Source organism: Tympanuchus pallidicinctus, unplaced genomic scaffold, assembly GCF_026119805.1.
Source record: "Tympanuchus pallidicinctus isolate F22 unplaced genomic scaffold, pur_lepc_1.0 scaffold85, whole genome shotgun sequence".
Classification (NCBI taxonomy): domain Eukaryota; kingdom Metazoa; phylum Chordata; class Aves; order Galliformes; family Phasianidae; genus Tympanuchus; species Tympanuchus pallidicinctus.
This window is the reverse complement of record NW_026294808.1, coordinates 84216-99481: the sequence shown is the minus strand read 5'-3', so window position 1 is coordinate 99481 and position 15266 is coordinate 84216. Positions and strand designations below refer to the sequence as shown.

Genomic DNA, 15266 nt, shown 5'->3' with positions numbered 1-15266 from the left:
TCGATGTCAGCGGTTGATGGGCTGGTTCGGCCCAGTTCCATGACCAGCGGGGCGGAGGGATCCACGGGTCCGCAAAAGGGAAACAGGGGATCCCAAAATGATTGAAAACAGTGGCAACGATCTCAGGTGGAACAAACTAATTTACTAAATATGGTATCAGCAAAATAGAATGAGAGAGAGAGTGTGTCTGAAAAGTAGATAGGCCTCACCACAGCGCTGAGGAGAGAACTGTGGTCCAGTTGAGCCAATGAAGAGAAGCAGGCAGAGAAGCGCAGGCAAAGACGAGAACATCAGGGGGCTTGGCCAGGAGCTCTGTGTCCTTGCTGACCGCAAAGCCCGCAAAGACCGCTGACGCAGCCTGAAGGAACACAGCCTCTCCATCTCTTGCCATAGATGAAGACCTGCCTCTGGCAAGCCCTCTTTGCTTGGAATGCAGCACAAGCCCTTCCCTTCCAGGTGCCTCAGTTCCGCTGCACTGTCCGTGACAGGGAAAGCACGGCCATGCCAGAAAACCAGGTGACTCAGTCCGCTGCCTTTGGTGCCACCTCCGAGGAAGCATTCCAGCTGATTCGAGCGTCCTGTGGGCCTTCTCGCTCAAGCCCTTCTTTGTTCTTTTTGCTCTCCTTCTGGGCTTCCTTCCTCAGCAGAGCAGCACTTGCCTTGGCTTTCTTCACTGTCTCACCAGACCGAGTCCCAAGACTGTGCCAGTCCTACAAGAATCAAGGCAGAAATGGTAAGGGAACCTTCACAGCTAACAAGCGGCTGACAGCTCGCGTGGGGAGATCAAGCCACCACCCGGGCAGCTTTGGCTGCTAGCACTGGAAACCGCCTTCCTGCCATCAGGGCACGCCAGAAACTTCACCTCCATCTCCTGCCCAGAAGTCCCACACAAACCAGAACTCAAAGCCATCTCCTGCAAGGCAGCGCCTGCACAGGGCTTGGACACTGCCTGGCAGCACACACAGCACAGCAGCAGCAGCAGCAGATGAGCAGCACCCCAAGGCTCCTGGCGTGCATCAGGAACACGCGCCGTAGGCACACCACCGTAGGCCACAGCTACAGATTGTTCCCTCCCTGCCCATTGCCCGTGCCTTGCTATCAGCCTCAGAGAGCACGACTTACTGGCTTATGGCACCTGGAAACTGGCACGATTACAGCCAGCGCACAGAGCAGCTGCAAAGTGGCTCCACAGAAGAGATGGTGGCGCAGCACGTTCTCCGCCAGCGTGGGCTCGGGGATCTCAGCTGGGAGAAATGCCCTTCAGCAGCCACACAGCAGGCAGCCTGCTGCTCTCCTGCTCTCAAGGAGGCTGCTTTCTACAAGAGGGGAGAAGGAGTCGTTATTCTCTCACGCACACTGCTGTTACAGGCTGACTTAGAGCTGTTCTGAACATCTCCTTGGTCTACTGACCCAATGACAACGAAGGACACGAAACTTGCAGCTGCGTTGTCTTTTACCGCCTGCCGAGGAAAAGATTACTCAAACTTGAGCATTGCTTCACTTGCAGGCGAGGGGAGCAGGAGCTGAAAAGGACAGGAGGACATAAAAGAAGGGCAAAGCTTAACAGAAAGCAGACCTGCTGCAGACAGTGCCACCAGCTGTGTTTGAACAGCAGTGCCTTAGCACACGCTTACAGTAAGAGACACATACCTTGCAAGGGCCGCTCAGGAAGGTTGTGACACAGCACCTATGGCTCCCCTGAGTCCCAACTCCATTTCTCAGCCACTCACGTCTCGATGTTCTGCAACAGAAAAGTCACAAGACGGAAATTCAATTCATTGCAGATGCCATCAAACCTCCCTTCTCAGGGCAGTCGCACTCATTTCTCTGCATGAGAATTTGGGGAGGGCTTACCGAGTGAGCAGCATTTACTGCCAGCTGGCAGCAGCAACCTATGCCTAACTCTAAGCTCCTAACAGTAACCTATGCCTAACGCTAAAACTGAACTCAACACTAAAACTAAGCTAACACTAAAATCAACAACAAAGCCCAGAACAAAGCCTAACTCCTACGGGGGGAAGATGGAACTGGGGGCCCGCAGAACCGCAGAGGAGCAACAAGGTGGAGGAGGAGCAGATGTTAGCAATGCCACCCAGCTAATGCCGGGGGCGGGGGCCGCGCAGAGGGTAAGGGGCCGAGCGCCCGGACCAGCGATGGCGGAGCTGTGAGCGCGCCAACACAGGGCCTGGCACGGTGGTGTGGTGCCAGGCCAGCTGTGCCGCAGGCGGATCCACCTCCATGGGTTCCTCTGGAGGCGGATCCACCTCCATGGGCTCCTCTGGAGGCGGATCCACCTCCATGGGCTCCCCATGGTCGCTCACAGCGCTGGCCCGGGCGCGATGGAACCGGGCTCCCTTCCTCCTCTCCCTCCTCTGCCTGATGGTCATGGTGGGCCCCCTCCTCCTCTTTGGTTCTGGGGCCCCCAGCTCCCTCTTCCCATTTAAAACCGCTCTCTCCTCCTCCGCTCTCGCTCTCTTCGTGCTGGACATGGCTGCCACCTGCCCAGCACTCTCAGAGACGAGTGCGCCGGGTGGGGCGGCAGTGACCAAGGTGACGGCTGTGACATGGGGAAGGTTCCACAATGGCACCTGTGCTGCTGGGAGCGGCGTTCCGCACGGGATGAGGAGGGGGCTGCAGGGCACGGGACGGCGGCGAGAAGGCGCTCCCTGTGCCCAGCGGGCAGCCCTTCTCTGCGGCCAGCAACAGGGCACAGAGGAGCCGGCCCCGAGGAAAGGGCCCGCAGCCTCCTTCGCCCTCTCCCTCCTGCCACGTGGGAATCCCCTTCTGGGGCTGGGCCTCGCAGCACACAACACTCAGGGCACGCTCAGGGATGTCCTGAGGTCAGCGCAAACAACGGCGCGCTCCAGAGTGGAGCTGACGACGCCTGCCTGCTGGGAGACAGGAGCCCCGGCTTCCATTTCAGCATCCAGCACCTCAAACATTGAGCGTCTGGGCGCTCAAACATTACCTACGTAAATACATCCCAGCGAGTTCTCCACAAAACTTTCCGAGTCTCTGAGGGAATACGGTATAGGGAACAAGCTTCTGTGGGCAAAAGTCCATGCAAGAAGGACTTCTTACCATTCGCTTCAGCTCTTCTGCAGCACGTGGTGATTCTGTCCCTTTAACTCTGCCGGGGCTGCAAAGCCCTCCACCAGCCTCTGCCAGATAGGAGACTTTCCTTCCTACTCACTCTTCTTTAGATCCCTGGTGGGAATAGAAGTGGTTGTTGGGAGATGCTGGGAGATAGACACTGCAGCTGGGTGACTTGTAGGGAAGGCATAAAGAGAAGCAGAGAAATGGCTGCCTCCCCTCAGCATTCTGACCTTACACCATCCCCAGGGTATGCATCCAGGAGAACAGCTGCCCTGTTTTTTGAGAAGTTTCTCTTCTTGTACAGAAAATCATTGGCTGTTGGACCACAGGGAAAGAGATGGAAGAAAATGCAAGAAAGGTCTTGTACCAGGTCAGGCGTAGATTATCCCAATATTACAAGTAGAATAGGAGGGAATATCACAACTGTTTCCAAGAAGCTATTATCACATTGTCCACCCCCATTGCTCATTACTGTGACTTGTAGCAGACTTTCCAAGTCACAGTCTGAACCAATACATGAGCACGAGTGCCTGGTGCAGGAGAGAGACGAGGCTGCATTCCTCAGCTCCCCCCCCCCACATCCCTCCCTGCACTCTGTTTTGCCTCTGTTCGTTCTGCACCCCCTTCCCTGGTTCACAATTAAGCGAAACGCCGTTCTGAAACGACTCTAAAGAAACGCGTTCCACATCGCTCATCTTCCTCAGTGCCCCACTGTATAATCAATGACTTGTAAGATGCTATAATGATGAGAGAAAGAAGAGAGTTTGACAAAGCAGAGTATGATAACAAAAAGAGAACAAACAGAAGGCTTACCCCTACCCAGGGCTCACTCACAAAACTCCAGCAGGGCCAATCTCCAGAAGAGCTCCTTCCCCACTGGCAGCCAGCTCTTAAATACGTCCAGGAGGGCAGCACAGCTGAATTGCCTTCACTGTGCTCCTCTGGCTGACTCATGGCTCGCCTCAGGTGATCAATCAGAGGTTCAGGCTCGGACTTAGCAGTTCCCATGTGCACACCTAAACATTTCCTGAACGCCTCCAGGGAATCTGACTGCAGTCCCTCCCTGGGCAGTCTGTCCAGGGCCCAACCACTCTTTTGGAGGAGTTTTTCCTAACGTCCAGCCTGAAAGAACTCTTGTTGCTCTCAAGGTTCTTTCATTTCTTCACAAAGCTGTTTCAAAATCTTCATCTGGGAGGGAGCACGTGAGCCTAATGAGATTCAGCAAGGTCAAGTGTAGGGTGTTGCACCTGGGTCAGGGCAACCCCAGATATCTGTGCAGGCTGGGAGAAGAACTCATGGAGGGCGGCCCTGCTGAGAAGGACTTCGGTGTCCTGGCGGATGAAAAACTTCACCTGAGCCAGCAGTGAGAGCTGGGCTTGTTCAGTCTGGAGAAGAGAATGCTCTGGGGAAACCTGATGTGGCCTTCCAGTAATTAAATGGGAACGTATAAGCAGGAGGGAAGGGTGGTGCTATAAAGACTATAAACTATAAAGACTAGAATGTCTTGAACCTCAACAAAATAATTTCAAAAGTCAGATGGACTCTGCTATAGAAGCTTGTTACGTGAGAGCAAATCTGACTGCAGGAAAATCGAAACCCTTTCGTGGTGACTTTGGTAAGTAACGTGCAGCAAACACAACAGGCATAATGTGTCCTGATTAAAAAACAAACAGAAAAGGACAGGTGCCTGTGTCAGATGCCCATGGCAGCAGAGGATCTTCCAGAAGAAGGAGGCAGCAGAACCTTATGCTCACACTGCAGTACAGGAGCAGAAAAGTACCGGGAAGCTCTGGGTTGCTCTCGGGAAGGCAAAACTGCACAGAGATGCACCAGCTGGGTTTGGCAGTGCCCTCCCACCCTCAGATTTCCTGCACACAGCTTCACGCCGCTCCCCTTCACCCTGTCCTACCTCAGAGACCCAAGGAGCACTGATTTGGTACAAAGCACAGCAGTGTCGCATTAACATGCAAGTTGTGTTTTCATTGTCAGGGCTATTACAGCCCAAAGGTTGTAATAAAGTTCACGTAAAGGAGGATAAAATACGGATGTTCCATGTACAAAAGCAAAGAGGAAAGGTTGTGAGGGGGTTTCCCCAAGAGAAGTACGATTTCAGAAAGGGACACGTGCAGAGAACCCAGAGGGATATCGAGGCAAAGCTAACAGTGACTGCTACAATGGTGCAGAGAGAGAATTCACTGCCAGGAGTAGCTCACAGTGCAGTGATAAGGATTCACAGCCATGGCTGCAAGGTTGTGTTTTAATTAAAAATTGTGTTTTAATTAGAAATGCTAATTGGAAACAATCTGGATTTCTGAGCTAACTGTACTTTTAGTAGGGGGGGATTGCTACACGGTGCTGCAAAAGAGGGGTGCAACAAGGGGCACAGCAGTGGGGGCTTGTGCACAAAGGAAGCGATGCAAAGCCTCATGCAAACCAGAGGGCTGTGAGGGATGGCAGGCTTTTGGGGCCAAAGCAACAAAGGGGGGGGAGGACACAGGAAGGGGAAGCAGGAATGGGAAGTGGTGGGGGAGGAGGAGGAAAGCAGTGTGGCTGAAGTGTGCAAGATAGGATGGTGCGTTTGCACAGCAGGTGGAAGGGTGGTGGGCTGCACACGTGTGTGTGGCACAGGGGGTGGAGCAGAGTGCAGTGGCCAGGTCCTCCCTGGGCAACGTCAGGTGTCAGCAACAGCAGGAGCGCTTGGAGCACTGCCTCCAAAAACCGTGCCAGGATGGCGGCTTGGTGCTCCGAAGCTGCATAGGTTCTACTCTGGACCAGTAGGAGTGCAGCAGCTCATGGAATGCCACGGGACAAATCAGGCCATGCGCTCTTTGTCGATGTCTAATTGTGGCTGTTTTTTATTGACTACAACCAAATTTGTGGTGCCGAGTTGGGCGGCACTCGAACGCTGCCCTGTAACGCCGCGCACTGCAGCGCTGCCTGCTGATGCTCGTCCTCTCAGTCCTTCAGCTGCAGCTTCTGCATCATCTCCACAAGGCTGTTCATTGCGGAGCACTGGAAGGAAACAAGGCAAGGAAACAGGACAGGAACAATCTGGGGAGATCTCCTTAAGCAAGTCTGATCAGGACACTTCCAGAACGGCCCCATGCAGCACAGCACGTTCCTGCCATTCAGGTCACTGGCGTTACTTCCCACAACAGCTGCCTATGGTAAGATTCATGCTCTGCTGGGGGAACGAGGTTTCCAAGGTCGCAGTGCCCGACATGGCAAGGCTCTTTATCACAGCAAAACCCTCCGGCCGTTACCAACGGTGCCCTTCTCAAGCCAGAGGAAGGCATCCAAGCTCCCCTGGGCAGCTCTCACTTACAGCTGACAGGGGCGTTGGTCTTGATGATCTCTAGAGGTCCCCTCCAACCCCTACAATTCTGTGATTTCCTCAAACACACAGCTGGGTGCTTTTCTATTACACTGCTTGCCCTGGGATTCTGCAGTATCTGTCACGTCTGACAGACGGAGGCACTGAGCACAGCAAGAGCCGTGTCTGCGCTCACCAAGGACTCACCTCCGCACGTGCAGCAGCAGCTCTCAGGGAAGCCTTCTTCAGTTCCACGCTCCTCTGTTTTTGTCGTTGTCTTCTCAGCCAATCGGAGCCGGAGGCGCTGCTGCTGACCAATCAGAGACTGGAGGCGGGCCGGAACTGCCGCTGAGCAATGAGAGGCACAGATGGACCGGAAGTGCCCCTAACCAATGAGAGGCCGGGGGCGGGGCAGAATGGCTGTGCGGGAGGGGCCTCGGGGTGCCCTCTGTTGCCATAGGGGATGGGATTGGGATTGGAGTTGGGATCGGGGATGTGGGATTGCGATTGGGATGAGGGATTGAGATCGACAGGTGGGTGACGGGCTTGGGATGAGGGACTGGGAATGAGATTTGGAATTGGGATTGGGATGTGGGATATAGGATGTTGGATTGGGATGTGGAATGTGCGATTGGGATGTGGGCTGTGGGTGTGTGGATACGGGATGGGATATCAGGAATTGGGATACATGTGAGACGGACTTTGGATATGGGATGGACTTGGAATGGATATGGGATTGTAGAACCATAGGATTGTTCAGGTTGGAAAAGAGCTTCATGATCATCAAATCCAACCACAACCCAACCATACAATCGGTCTGGTCTGTCCAGGTTCCTCTGCAGCACCTTTCCCTCTGGCAGATCAGCGCTCCCTCCCAGCCTGGTGCCATGTGTGAACGCACTGAGGGTGCCCTCAATCCCCTCATCAAGATCATTGACAAAGGTGTTCAATAGGAGCGGCCCCAGTACCGAGCCCTGGGGGGCAGCACTCGCGACCGGCTGCCAGATGGAAAATCCTGCTGTGTGTACAGAGTCAGTTGAGTCCCTGCCTGAAGACAAAACTGGCAGAAGCCAAACAATGTGGGGCAGAAGAGCCATGGCATGGGAGGTATCTTTATGCCTATCTGCACAGCAAGCCCGGCTTCCCCTGCTTCACCCCTCCATGGGAACTGCCCCTGCTGGAGTCTCTTCTGGCCACAGTGAGGCAGGGCGATTCCCCTCCATCTACTCGTGCCTGCTGCCCATCTCCACGGCAATTCATGGGCAGCGCAGGAGAGCTGTGTGAAACGCCCTCTGCACCCCGCTGCACAAAGGACTGCAGGGAGAGAGGAGGGCAAGGGGTGGTGGTGGCAACTGTGGGACACGGCCATCTGTGATGCCCCATCCTGCCCCGAAGGGCATGGGGAGCTGCGGGGCTGGGACACAGCACAAATGACTGCAGGCAAAGATGTGGCAAAGAGAACACAAAGCTTTTAGTACCGTATCATAGAAAACAATGAGTAACAGCAATGACAGTAATCCTAAAATTCCCATCCCACAACAGTTGATGCCCAGATGATGTCCCATCCCACTGCCATGATGACTCCAGAGGACAGCTCGGTTCTGGAAAGGAGGGATGGGGACGCTGGCGGTGCCCCTGGAATGCTGCTGCTGCTGCCTGCTGCTGTGGGCCGGCGAGGAGCGCAGGGTTACGGGTAGCCATACCGGTCAGCGATGGCCATGTCTATCTCCCGCTGCACGAGGAACTGCACGGGGCCGATCTTCATGTGCCGGGCCGCCCGCTGCCGCTCCTCCTGGGCCAGCTTCTTCATGCGCTCCCGCTCGGGCCGCTGCTCGGCTGTGATGGGCAGCGACTCCTCCATCACTATGGGTGCCGCACCACCACCCGCCCGCGGCCCCATGCAGGGCACAAAGTCCATGGGGCGCCGCGGCTGAGGCTGCTGTTGGTGCAGCGCTGCTGGTGGTGGTGGTGATGGTGGTGATGGTGGGTCCCTCCGCAGCGGTGAGCTCCTCTGCAGGGATGGGCTCGGGCAGCTCGGTGCCGTCCTCTTGGCAGTGCACTCCTCTCGTGCCACGCTGCCTGGAGGTGCCGGCGCTGCCTTGTTTGTTTTGCTGTCTTGGGGCTGGAGGGCAGCAGGGCCAGCACTGGCTGAGGGTTGGGGCCGCACAGAGGGTGGCTGGCGCACCGGGCCCACCACAGTCACCCTCTGCCCCAGCGGGTGCACGGCCTGGATAGATTCATGCAGGTGCATGCGCAGCTCGCTGCCTGAGCCCGCTTGCCCGCTGCTGCTGACTCCTGCACCAGCCCCAGGCAGCCTCCCTTGGCACGCGTGTTTGCGGCCTTTTCTCTCACTTCTTTCTCTCTGCGGCAGCAGCTTCCTTTTCTTGGCTGGGGCGTTGCTGGTGGGCTGCTCCTGCTGGGAGCTCTCCCCATTCTGGGGGGTGCCAGCAGGCGCAGGGCGCTTGGCCCCCCGCTTGGTGCTGCCCCTGTTCTTCTTTTCTGCCTGAACCACCTGGGGCTGCCTTTGCTGCACCTCCTCGGTGGGCTGCGCGCTTTGCGCTGAGGGAGGTGCGCTGACAGCCAGGGTGGTCGGCTGTGGGCTGAGCCGGGCGCTCGCTGGTGGCACGACGGGGCGCAGCTCCGACAGCCCGCACTGCAGCTCAGGCAAGAACCCGGGGGATGGTGGAAGCCCCCAGAAGGGGTCGGTGGGTGTCCCAGAGGCAGCCTGTGTGCTGAGCTCCCTGCTGTCCCCAGGGTTGGCAGGGAGCTCAGTGATGAAGCATCCTGGGGCAGGGCTGCCGGGGTTCTCATGGGGGACCTCAGCAGCTCTTGCCACGTCTGAAAATGCAAGAACATCCCCCAGAACGGTGATGATAACCTTCCCACACCCACTCGGTGCAAACACGCACCTGCAGCTCTGCAGCCCCAAAACTCACCATTGATCCAAGAGAGCAAACCCTGGATGTCCGTGATGTCCTCCGGCACATCCGAGCTGCTCGCCACTGCTGGGAAAAGCAAGAAAAAATCCCAAAGAGTCAATGCCAGCTCTCCTGTACCATGTTCACAGCAAGGGATCTAGGGTGAACGTTGGGTTCCCATTATAGAACAGGACAGGGAAGGTAACTGTAAATCCCAGAGATTCAGGCCCAAAGCAATATGCAATGAGAACAGTCCCAGGAAAGGACAGGCAGAAAGCGTAACTAGAAAGACGGTGCACCAAACCCAGATGCCTGCTGTGTGCTGTACCTCTCTTGGGTGCTGTGCCACACTCCTGGCTTTCCACATGGCTACGCTTCAGAGGAAGGCCACTGGCATCAGCTTCTGACAGAAAGGAGACAAGAAAGACATGAAGAGCATCTCTTGGGAGGAAGATTTGAACACTGCCAACCACAAACTTCTGGTCTTCAGCAGCAGTTTTGTCAATTTGCCTTTCTGCTGCTGCAGCCCTGTGCCATTTCTGCAGTCAGCACAGAACTGCAGTCCTTTCCTCTCTCCTCCATCACACACAGCCCTGCATACAGCCCTACTTAGAGGCAGTGCCCACACCACAGCTCACAGGAGCTTCTTACCTGCGGAGGCTTTCCGTTTCCCCCCTTGCCCCGCACCGTTCCACAGATGCACAGGTTTTGTCCCTGCAAGAACAGATCGTGTGTTGATTTCACAGACACCAGCAGGCAGCACAAGTATTGTCCAGTAAGCCCATGTCCCCCCAGAAAACAGAAAGATGCTACTTTGACAGCCCAAACACAACTGATAGTTCACTTCTCACTGCCCCTTCCTGCACTCCAAACAGATGCTTACTTGACATCGCCTGCAGCACTGCAATCTTCAGCTGCCTGGATTCCCGAGTTCTCCTTTTGGAGAGGAACCTACAGAAAGTATCAGTAAGTGAAAAAATCATGACAAAGAAGCATTTTCCCAGCTTTCTTCTGCCATGCAATGTCGTCTCTTGAGGAAGGCAATGCTTGGAAATCAGCTGGCTGCAAGAACTGCCTGCCCATCCCTAGCTGCAGCTGGTGTCTGACTGCCATGGCTTCTGTCAGCAAGTGCCCCCAGGTCCCCTTTTCCCCCACACGTGTGCTGACCGTCCATGCCCCCAGCTGAGCACCTGGCTCTCTGCCGTGACTTCAGCGCGGTTTGCTGAAACACCGGCTGGGCATGGCACACCAAGCAACCCACGGAGCAGAGAGGCACAAGTTGCACCCTATGAAGTCTGCGCTCTGCTTCCTTTTTAAGGTCTGACATGAAGGTGGGGGCCTGGCAGCAATTTTCCAGGGGAGGAAGGACATTTCATCATCCTCATTGAAACGTGGGATGGAATCCGAACAAGAACCCATTTTCCCTGGATACAGCCATTATTCAGAAGGGCACCGTTTGACCTGGGAACTCCTCCCCAGCCCAGCTTTTCTGCTGAGATAACCCTGGCAACCACCAGCACCAACCCAGCTCACCTGGTCAGCCTGCTCAGCCGGAGCTGTGCCCAGCTGACGCACACGCCGCAGCGCTGCTCCCAGTGGGCTCTAAAGGATGATCTCTCCAGAAAAGCACAGAGCTCAGTCTCAGTGTGCACCACGCTCACTAGAGCACCAGCTCTGCTCCCAGCTGGGGCACAAACGCTCCCAGCCCGGCAACCACTGTGACCTCAGCGAGTGCCTGCATCACCGCTGTGCTTTCATCGTAGGCAAAGGAGTGGTCACCTCCCAGATCCAAATTGTAGGAGACCAACACCAGGGTCACCCATGGGGTGAATTGAAGTAAAGTAACTTAAGAGAAGTCTAATGACTTTAGTGCAGCCCAATAAAACAAGGAAGGCCTCAGAGTGGTCAATAGAGTCCCATAGGTACCAGTAGAAAACAAAACCCAATGCCAGCATCTCGGTCCCAGGGCAGTGCTGACCTCCCCAGCAGTGTCTGGAGCTTTAGGCCCCTGGGCTGGTGCCGGCGTCTCCAGCTGGGCTGTGGCTTGAAGCCCCTGGGCTGGATCCCACCTTTTGGGCTGTTCTTTTTGGCTCTTGGGCTGGTGCCAGCCTCCCTGGTTGGGGCTGTGGCTGTAAGCCCCTGGGCTGGATGCAGCCTTTGGGGCTCTGGCCCAAAGCCACCAGGGCTGGTACCAAATTTTAAGAAAACAACACGACGGCCACCCAATGGAGTTATCTGAAGTAGCAAAACAGAGAAATTAAGATGACTCTTGTGTAACCAGCCTGGGTCATCCTCCCGCTCAGGCACTGCATGATCAGACCCAGGAGATGTTGCCCCCAGGCTGCCTCCAGAATGGAGGCCGGAAGGATTTGGGCTTCCAAGCAATCAGCCAGCATTCAGATGAGTCAGCCCCCTGGTTTTTGTGAGGACAGACAAAGTCCATCTTGAAAAGCCATCTGGGCAAAGGCAGAACAGCTTTGTTCTTGGGCCGCAGCACTCCGTGGCCAGGCGCTGCTCAAACGCTGGGCCTGCATTTCCTCCTGGGCATCCACACGTGCTCTGAGTCTGCTGCAGTTTTTTGCAGGGTCTGTGGCTTCCTGCTGAGGAGCTCCTCGTGTTCTTCTGCAACTGCCCCCCAGCATCACTGCTGCCTCCTCTGGTGCCGTGCCAGGCGATGCGTCAGCGTCCATCAGCCTGCACTTCCTTCCTCCCAGCAGCAGCTGCTCCTGCACTGACCTCCATTCACACTGGATGCCGTCCACTTCTAGCGCCAGCTGACCTGCGAGACAGAGAAAGGAAATGTGGGATCAGCACAAATGCAGAAGCCCACGGCTGTGCCACCACCACGTACTGCAGCCTTGGGAAGCCAGCTGCCACTGCAACCTTGGTCAGAATTTAAGCAGGCACCGTAAATTGTGACTTCTGAACTGAAGTAATTGCCACAGTCAGAAATAAATACTGAAATCGCTTACTGAACTGTAGGTGGTTACCTCTGAATTCTTTTGCTTTGGGGAAAATATGGACTTGGAATTGAAGGGTACAAGAAAAATAGGAGCACTTGGCAACTCAGGCAAACTGAGCAGTGCAGGGAAGATTGCTGCATTTCTTTTTCTCCTGGCCCAGAAATGAATTTTCCTACCTTAAAAGAGGTACTGAAAAGAGGTACCTTAAAAGAGAAAAGAGAAGAAGAGCCTGACAGAGTAGACACATCACAGTCTCACATCACGGGTAGAAGCTGGAGAGCTCTCATGGCACAAAGCTCAGGGCTGCAGAAATTAAGGGTGCCTCTAAGCTTCAAAACAAGGTGAAAGACAAGGTGGAATGCGAAACATCGGCACTTCCTGCAGAGCACATCACACAGCTGTAGGCAGCGCCTGAGGGGTAACAGATCAGAAAGGAAAACCTGACTATGTGAACGCAGGGACAAGCTGCTCTCTTCTTCTGGGCCTTTGTTCAGTGAGGATTTCCCCCAAGAGCGCCGCTCAGGCTGCTGCTGTCTCCAGCTGTCGGCCACTTCCACTGCTGGACGCTGTGCCCACAGCTCATTCTGCTTTGGGCAAAGCCTGCTGGGTGAACTCCAAACCAAGGTCACAGCCACGCTAATCCAGCTGGTTGGTCTGAAAGGGCTCAGAGGCCACGCATGGGATCCCTTCTGCTGCTGGTTCTCTCGGGGCAAGAAGCTCCACTCTCAGAGTAGCAGCCAAGAGCCAGAAGGCAGAAAAAGCTTCCAATCCCCATGGATGTGGCTGTCTGCTTCAGCAGGGTGACGCTCACCCAGCAAAGCCCTCACCCAGCAGATGCCTTTCCTTACACTCAGAACTGTCTCACATTTGTGCAGCCCTTGGCACTGCATTTCCAATCCAAGCTCACATAGATCTCAACCATTCCTTCTGTGTCAGTCTACTTGGATCCCCAGTTAGGGCTGCAGCTCAAGAGGTCAACACAACAGGAGTAGCACAGCAGGCAACTGGAAAACACATCTCAAGGCTGAGAAGAGCCACCTCTGACCTTGGGCACAACTCACCAAGAGCCAGGCCTTGCAAACTTGGCTGATCTGAGCATGCGGGAGGGGGCTGGCAATCAGACCAGCAGTGTCCATTTCCATTGCAGCTCCGTGTAGAGAAGAACGCCAAACAGTAACAGGTGTGAATGAGTTCATTCACAAGCTGCACAAGGAGTTTGTTCTTGATTAAAAAAAGCATGCATTCCAAGTCAAAAAGGGAACAGCAGGAGTTGATATCAATGGAAGACGTTCCTATTCCCACACCTCATCCTCCTACCACAGCTTTCCTTGCCTCACCCCTACCCCCAGCTCCTGGAAAATGCCCGCAGACTGAAAGTCAGCTCTCAAATCCATAGACTCCTTTCCCATTGCTCCATTAAAAGAAGACTTCAGACTTGTTTCACGCACTCCAACTGACCGAGCAGTGGTACCACAATCACTCCTAACACACGAAGGCCACTCTCAAAAGCTTGTAACAACTCTTGCCCCAAAACCAACATCTCCACAGCCATCCTTCTCACGTGAGTCCAGGAAACAAATCCACAGTCTTTCTGAACTGCTATATCAGTAGCATTTCTGGTGGTAGAAAGGCACAGCAAATAGTCCATCAGAGACATTCTGGCACATCTCCCATGAAAAACAGCATTATTCAAACACCTGTGTTTCTAAAGATGAAAAACATCCAGTAAGCAGCAACGAGAGGCTCTGTCTTTAAATCTTTCCAAAGGGAGAAGTGTTCATGTCCACTTTTCCTGACCACACAAACACGGCCCCAGCTGTCAGAGCCCTTCTGCCATAGCACAAGCAGACTGCACGCACATTGAAGAGCACGCACAGCCCCTCCTGAGCTCCTGGAGCCCATGGCTCCCCTTCAGAGCTCCACAGGTTACCGGTGTTTCACACTGATGCAGCCTCACTAAAGCTTCATAGGTGTCAAAGAAGGCCTGCAGAAGGCAAGAGGTGGCAGCCAGAGGACAGGACATTTTCCATTTATTATCCTTTTGTTGCAATAATCTGACTTAGCCTAACTTTCCTGGATATTTCTCAGTTATAACATCTGTGTATTCATTGGTTATGCATTAGGGTACATTATAATGTACGTGCTGGAAATTGTCTCCATATTAAGCTACATCACCATCTGTTTTCCACTAATTTTTGTTCTTTGCAGTAGGCATCATAGGTGAGACTGAACTGGAAAGTGAACGTGTGACTACTTGGAAAATCAACCCACTGCTGGGGAGAAAACGACAGGACACCCTCTGCAGGTTCCTTCCCCATCCGCCTGGGGCAGTGGCAGCAGAGCTGAAGACAAGAGCCCAGCAGGCAGTCAGACAGAAGTGAAAATCCAAACGAAGTTTAAAATCCAAGAAAATTAAAAAATTAAACGTGAAAGTAAGAATGAAGTCTTTACAGAAGTTTGTGTCACTGAATTCAGAGAACTGTTCTCAAACCTCGAAGACATGACTGTCTGCATTGGCGAGGAATAAAACGTGCAGCACAGGAAACACTCTCTGGCTCCTTTCCCTGTGCCCCAGGTCTGTTCTGACACTGGCAGCGAGGCGCAGATCTTGTGTTTCTCAGGGGGAGAAAGGAGTTACAGCTGAATCCAAACCTAGAGTCGGCTTGGGCTGGTAAAATTCCTCCTACAGTGTAGGTACGAATTAATTGATTTCAGGGAGAGATTTCACAGAAAAACAGCATGTTTAATGGAACGATTCAACTTCAAAGCTGCATCAGTCACTTTAGTCATCTGTTGTGCAACACCAAAAATGAAAACAAAACCCCACCTGCTGGGCAAAATCGGGATTAAGTGAAAATTGAACGGGTTTTGGAGCCATTTCAACATTTTCCCCTTGATTTTTCCAGCTCAGGGAATGAGAAGAAGCTCTAAAGGAGCTGGAAGCCTCTCTGGATAAACGAAAAGAGGTGGGGTAAT

At 54.1% G+C, this 15266-nt stretch overlaps 2 protein-coding genes and 1 long non-coding RNA gene across 3 annotated transcripts; all 3 read right to left on the bottom strand.

Moving 5' to 3' along the window:
• Window positions 1-356: 356 nt before the first annotated feature.
• Window positions 357-2387, bottom strand: LOC128074201 (protein MANBAL-like). The gene is made up of 4 exons (XM_052669809.1): window positions 2295-2387; window positions 1731-1741; window positions 1123-1261; window positions 357-710 (listed from the first exon to the last, which is right to left on the bottom strand). The coding sequence occupies exons 1-4, from the start codon at window positions 2385-2387 to the stop codon at window positions 522-524; spliced, it is 432 nt and encodes a 143-aa protein (XP_052525769.1). The 3' UTR covers window positions 357-521.
• A 3536-nt stretch (window positions 2388-5923) lies between these two features.
• LOC128074209 (uncharacterized) lies at window positions 5924-6695 on the bottom strand. The gene is made up of 2 exons (XR_008203025.1): window positions 6617-6695; window positions 5924-6108 (listed from the first exon to the last, which is right to left on the bottom strand). It is a non-coding gene; the product is annotated as an uncharacterized LOC128074209 (long non-coding RNA).
• A 1172-nt stretch (window positions 6696-7867) lies between these two features.
• Window positions 7868-10501, bottom strand: LOC128074200 (protein piccolo-like). Its single transcript, XM_052669808.1, has 5 exons — window positions 10495-10501; window positions 9979-10041; window positions 9656-9865; window positions 9346-9414; window positions 7868-9247 (listed from the first exon to the last, which is right to left on the bottom strand). Exons 1-5 carry the CDS (start codon window positions 10499-10501, stop codon window positions 8097-8099), a joined length of 1500 nt encoding a protein of 499 aa, XP_052525768.1. The 3' UTR covers window positions 7868-8096.
• Window positions 10502-15266: the final 4765 nt, after the last annotated feature.

Bases quoted from the DNA above. Each gene is read 5' to 3' on its own strand.
- LOC128074201 (XM_052669809.1), bottom strand. From the start codon at position 2,387: ATGACCATCAGGCAGAGGAGGGAGAGGAGGAAGGGAGCCCGGTTCCAT. The intron at 711-1,122 runs GTAAGTCGTGCT...TGATTCTTGTAG, and splicing joins TTTCCAGGTGCCATAAGCCA to GACTGGCACAGTCTTGGGAC.
- LOC128074200 (XM_052669808.1), bottom strand. The intron at 9,415-9,655 runs GTACAGCACACA...TGCTTTTCCCAG, and splicing joins TGGCACAGCACCCAAGAGAG to CAGTGGCGAGCAGCTCGGAT. The intron at 9,248-9,345 runs GTGAGTTTTGGG...TTGCATTTTCAG, and splicing joins TTTGCTCTCTTGGATCAATG to ACGTGGCAAGAGCTGCTGAG.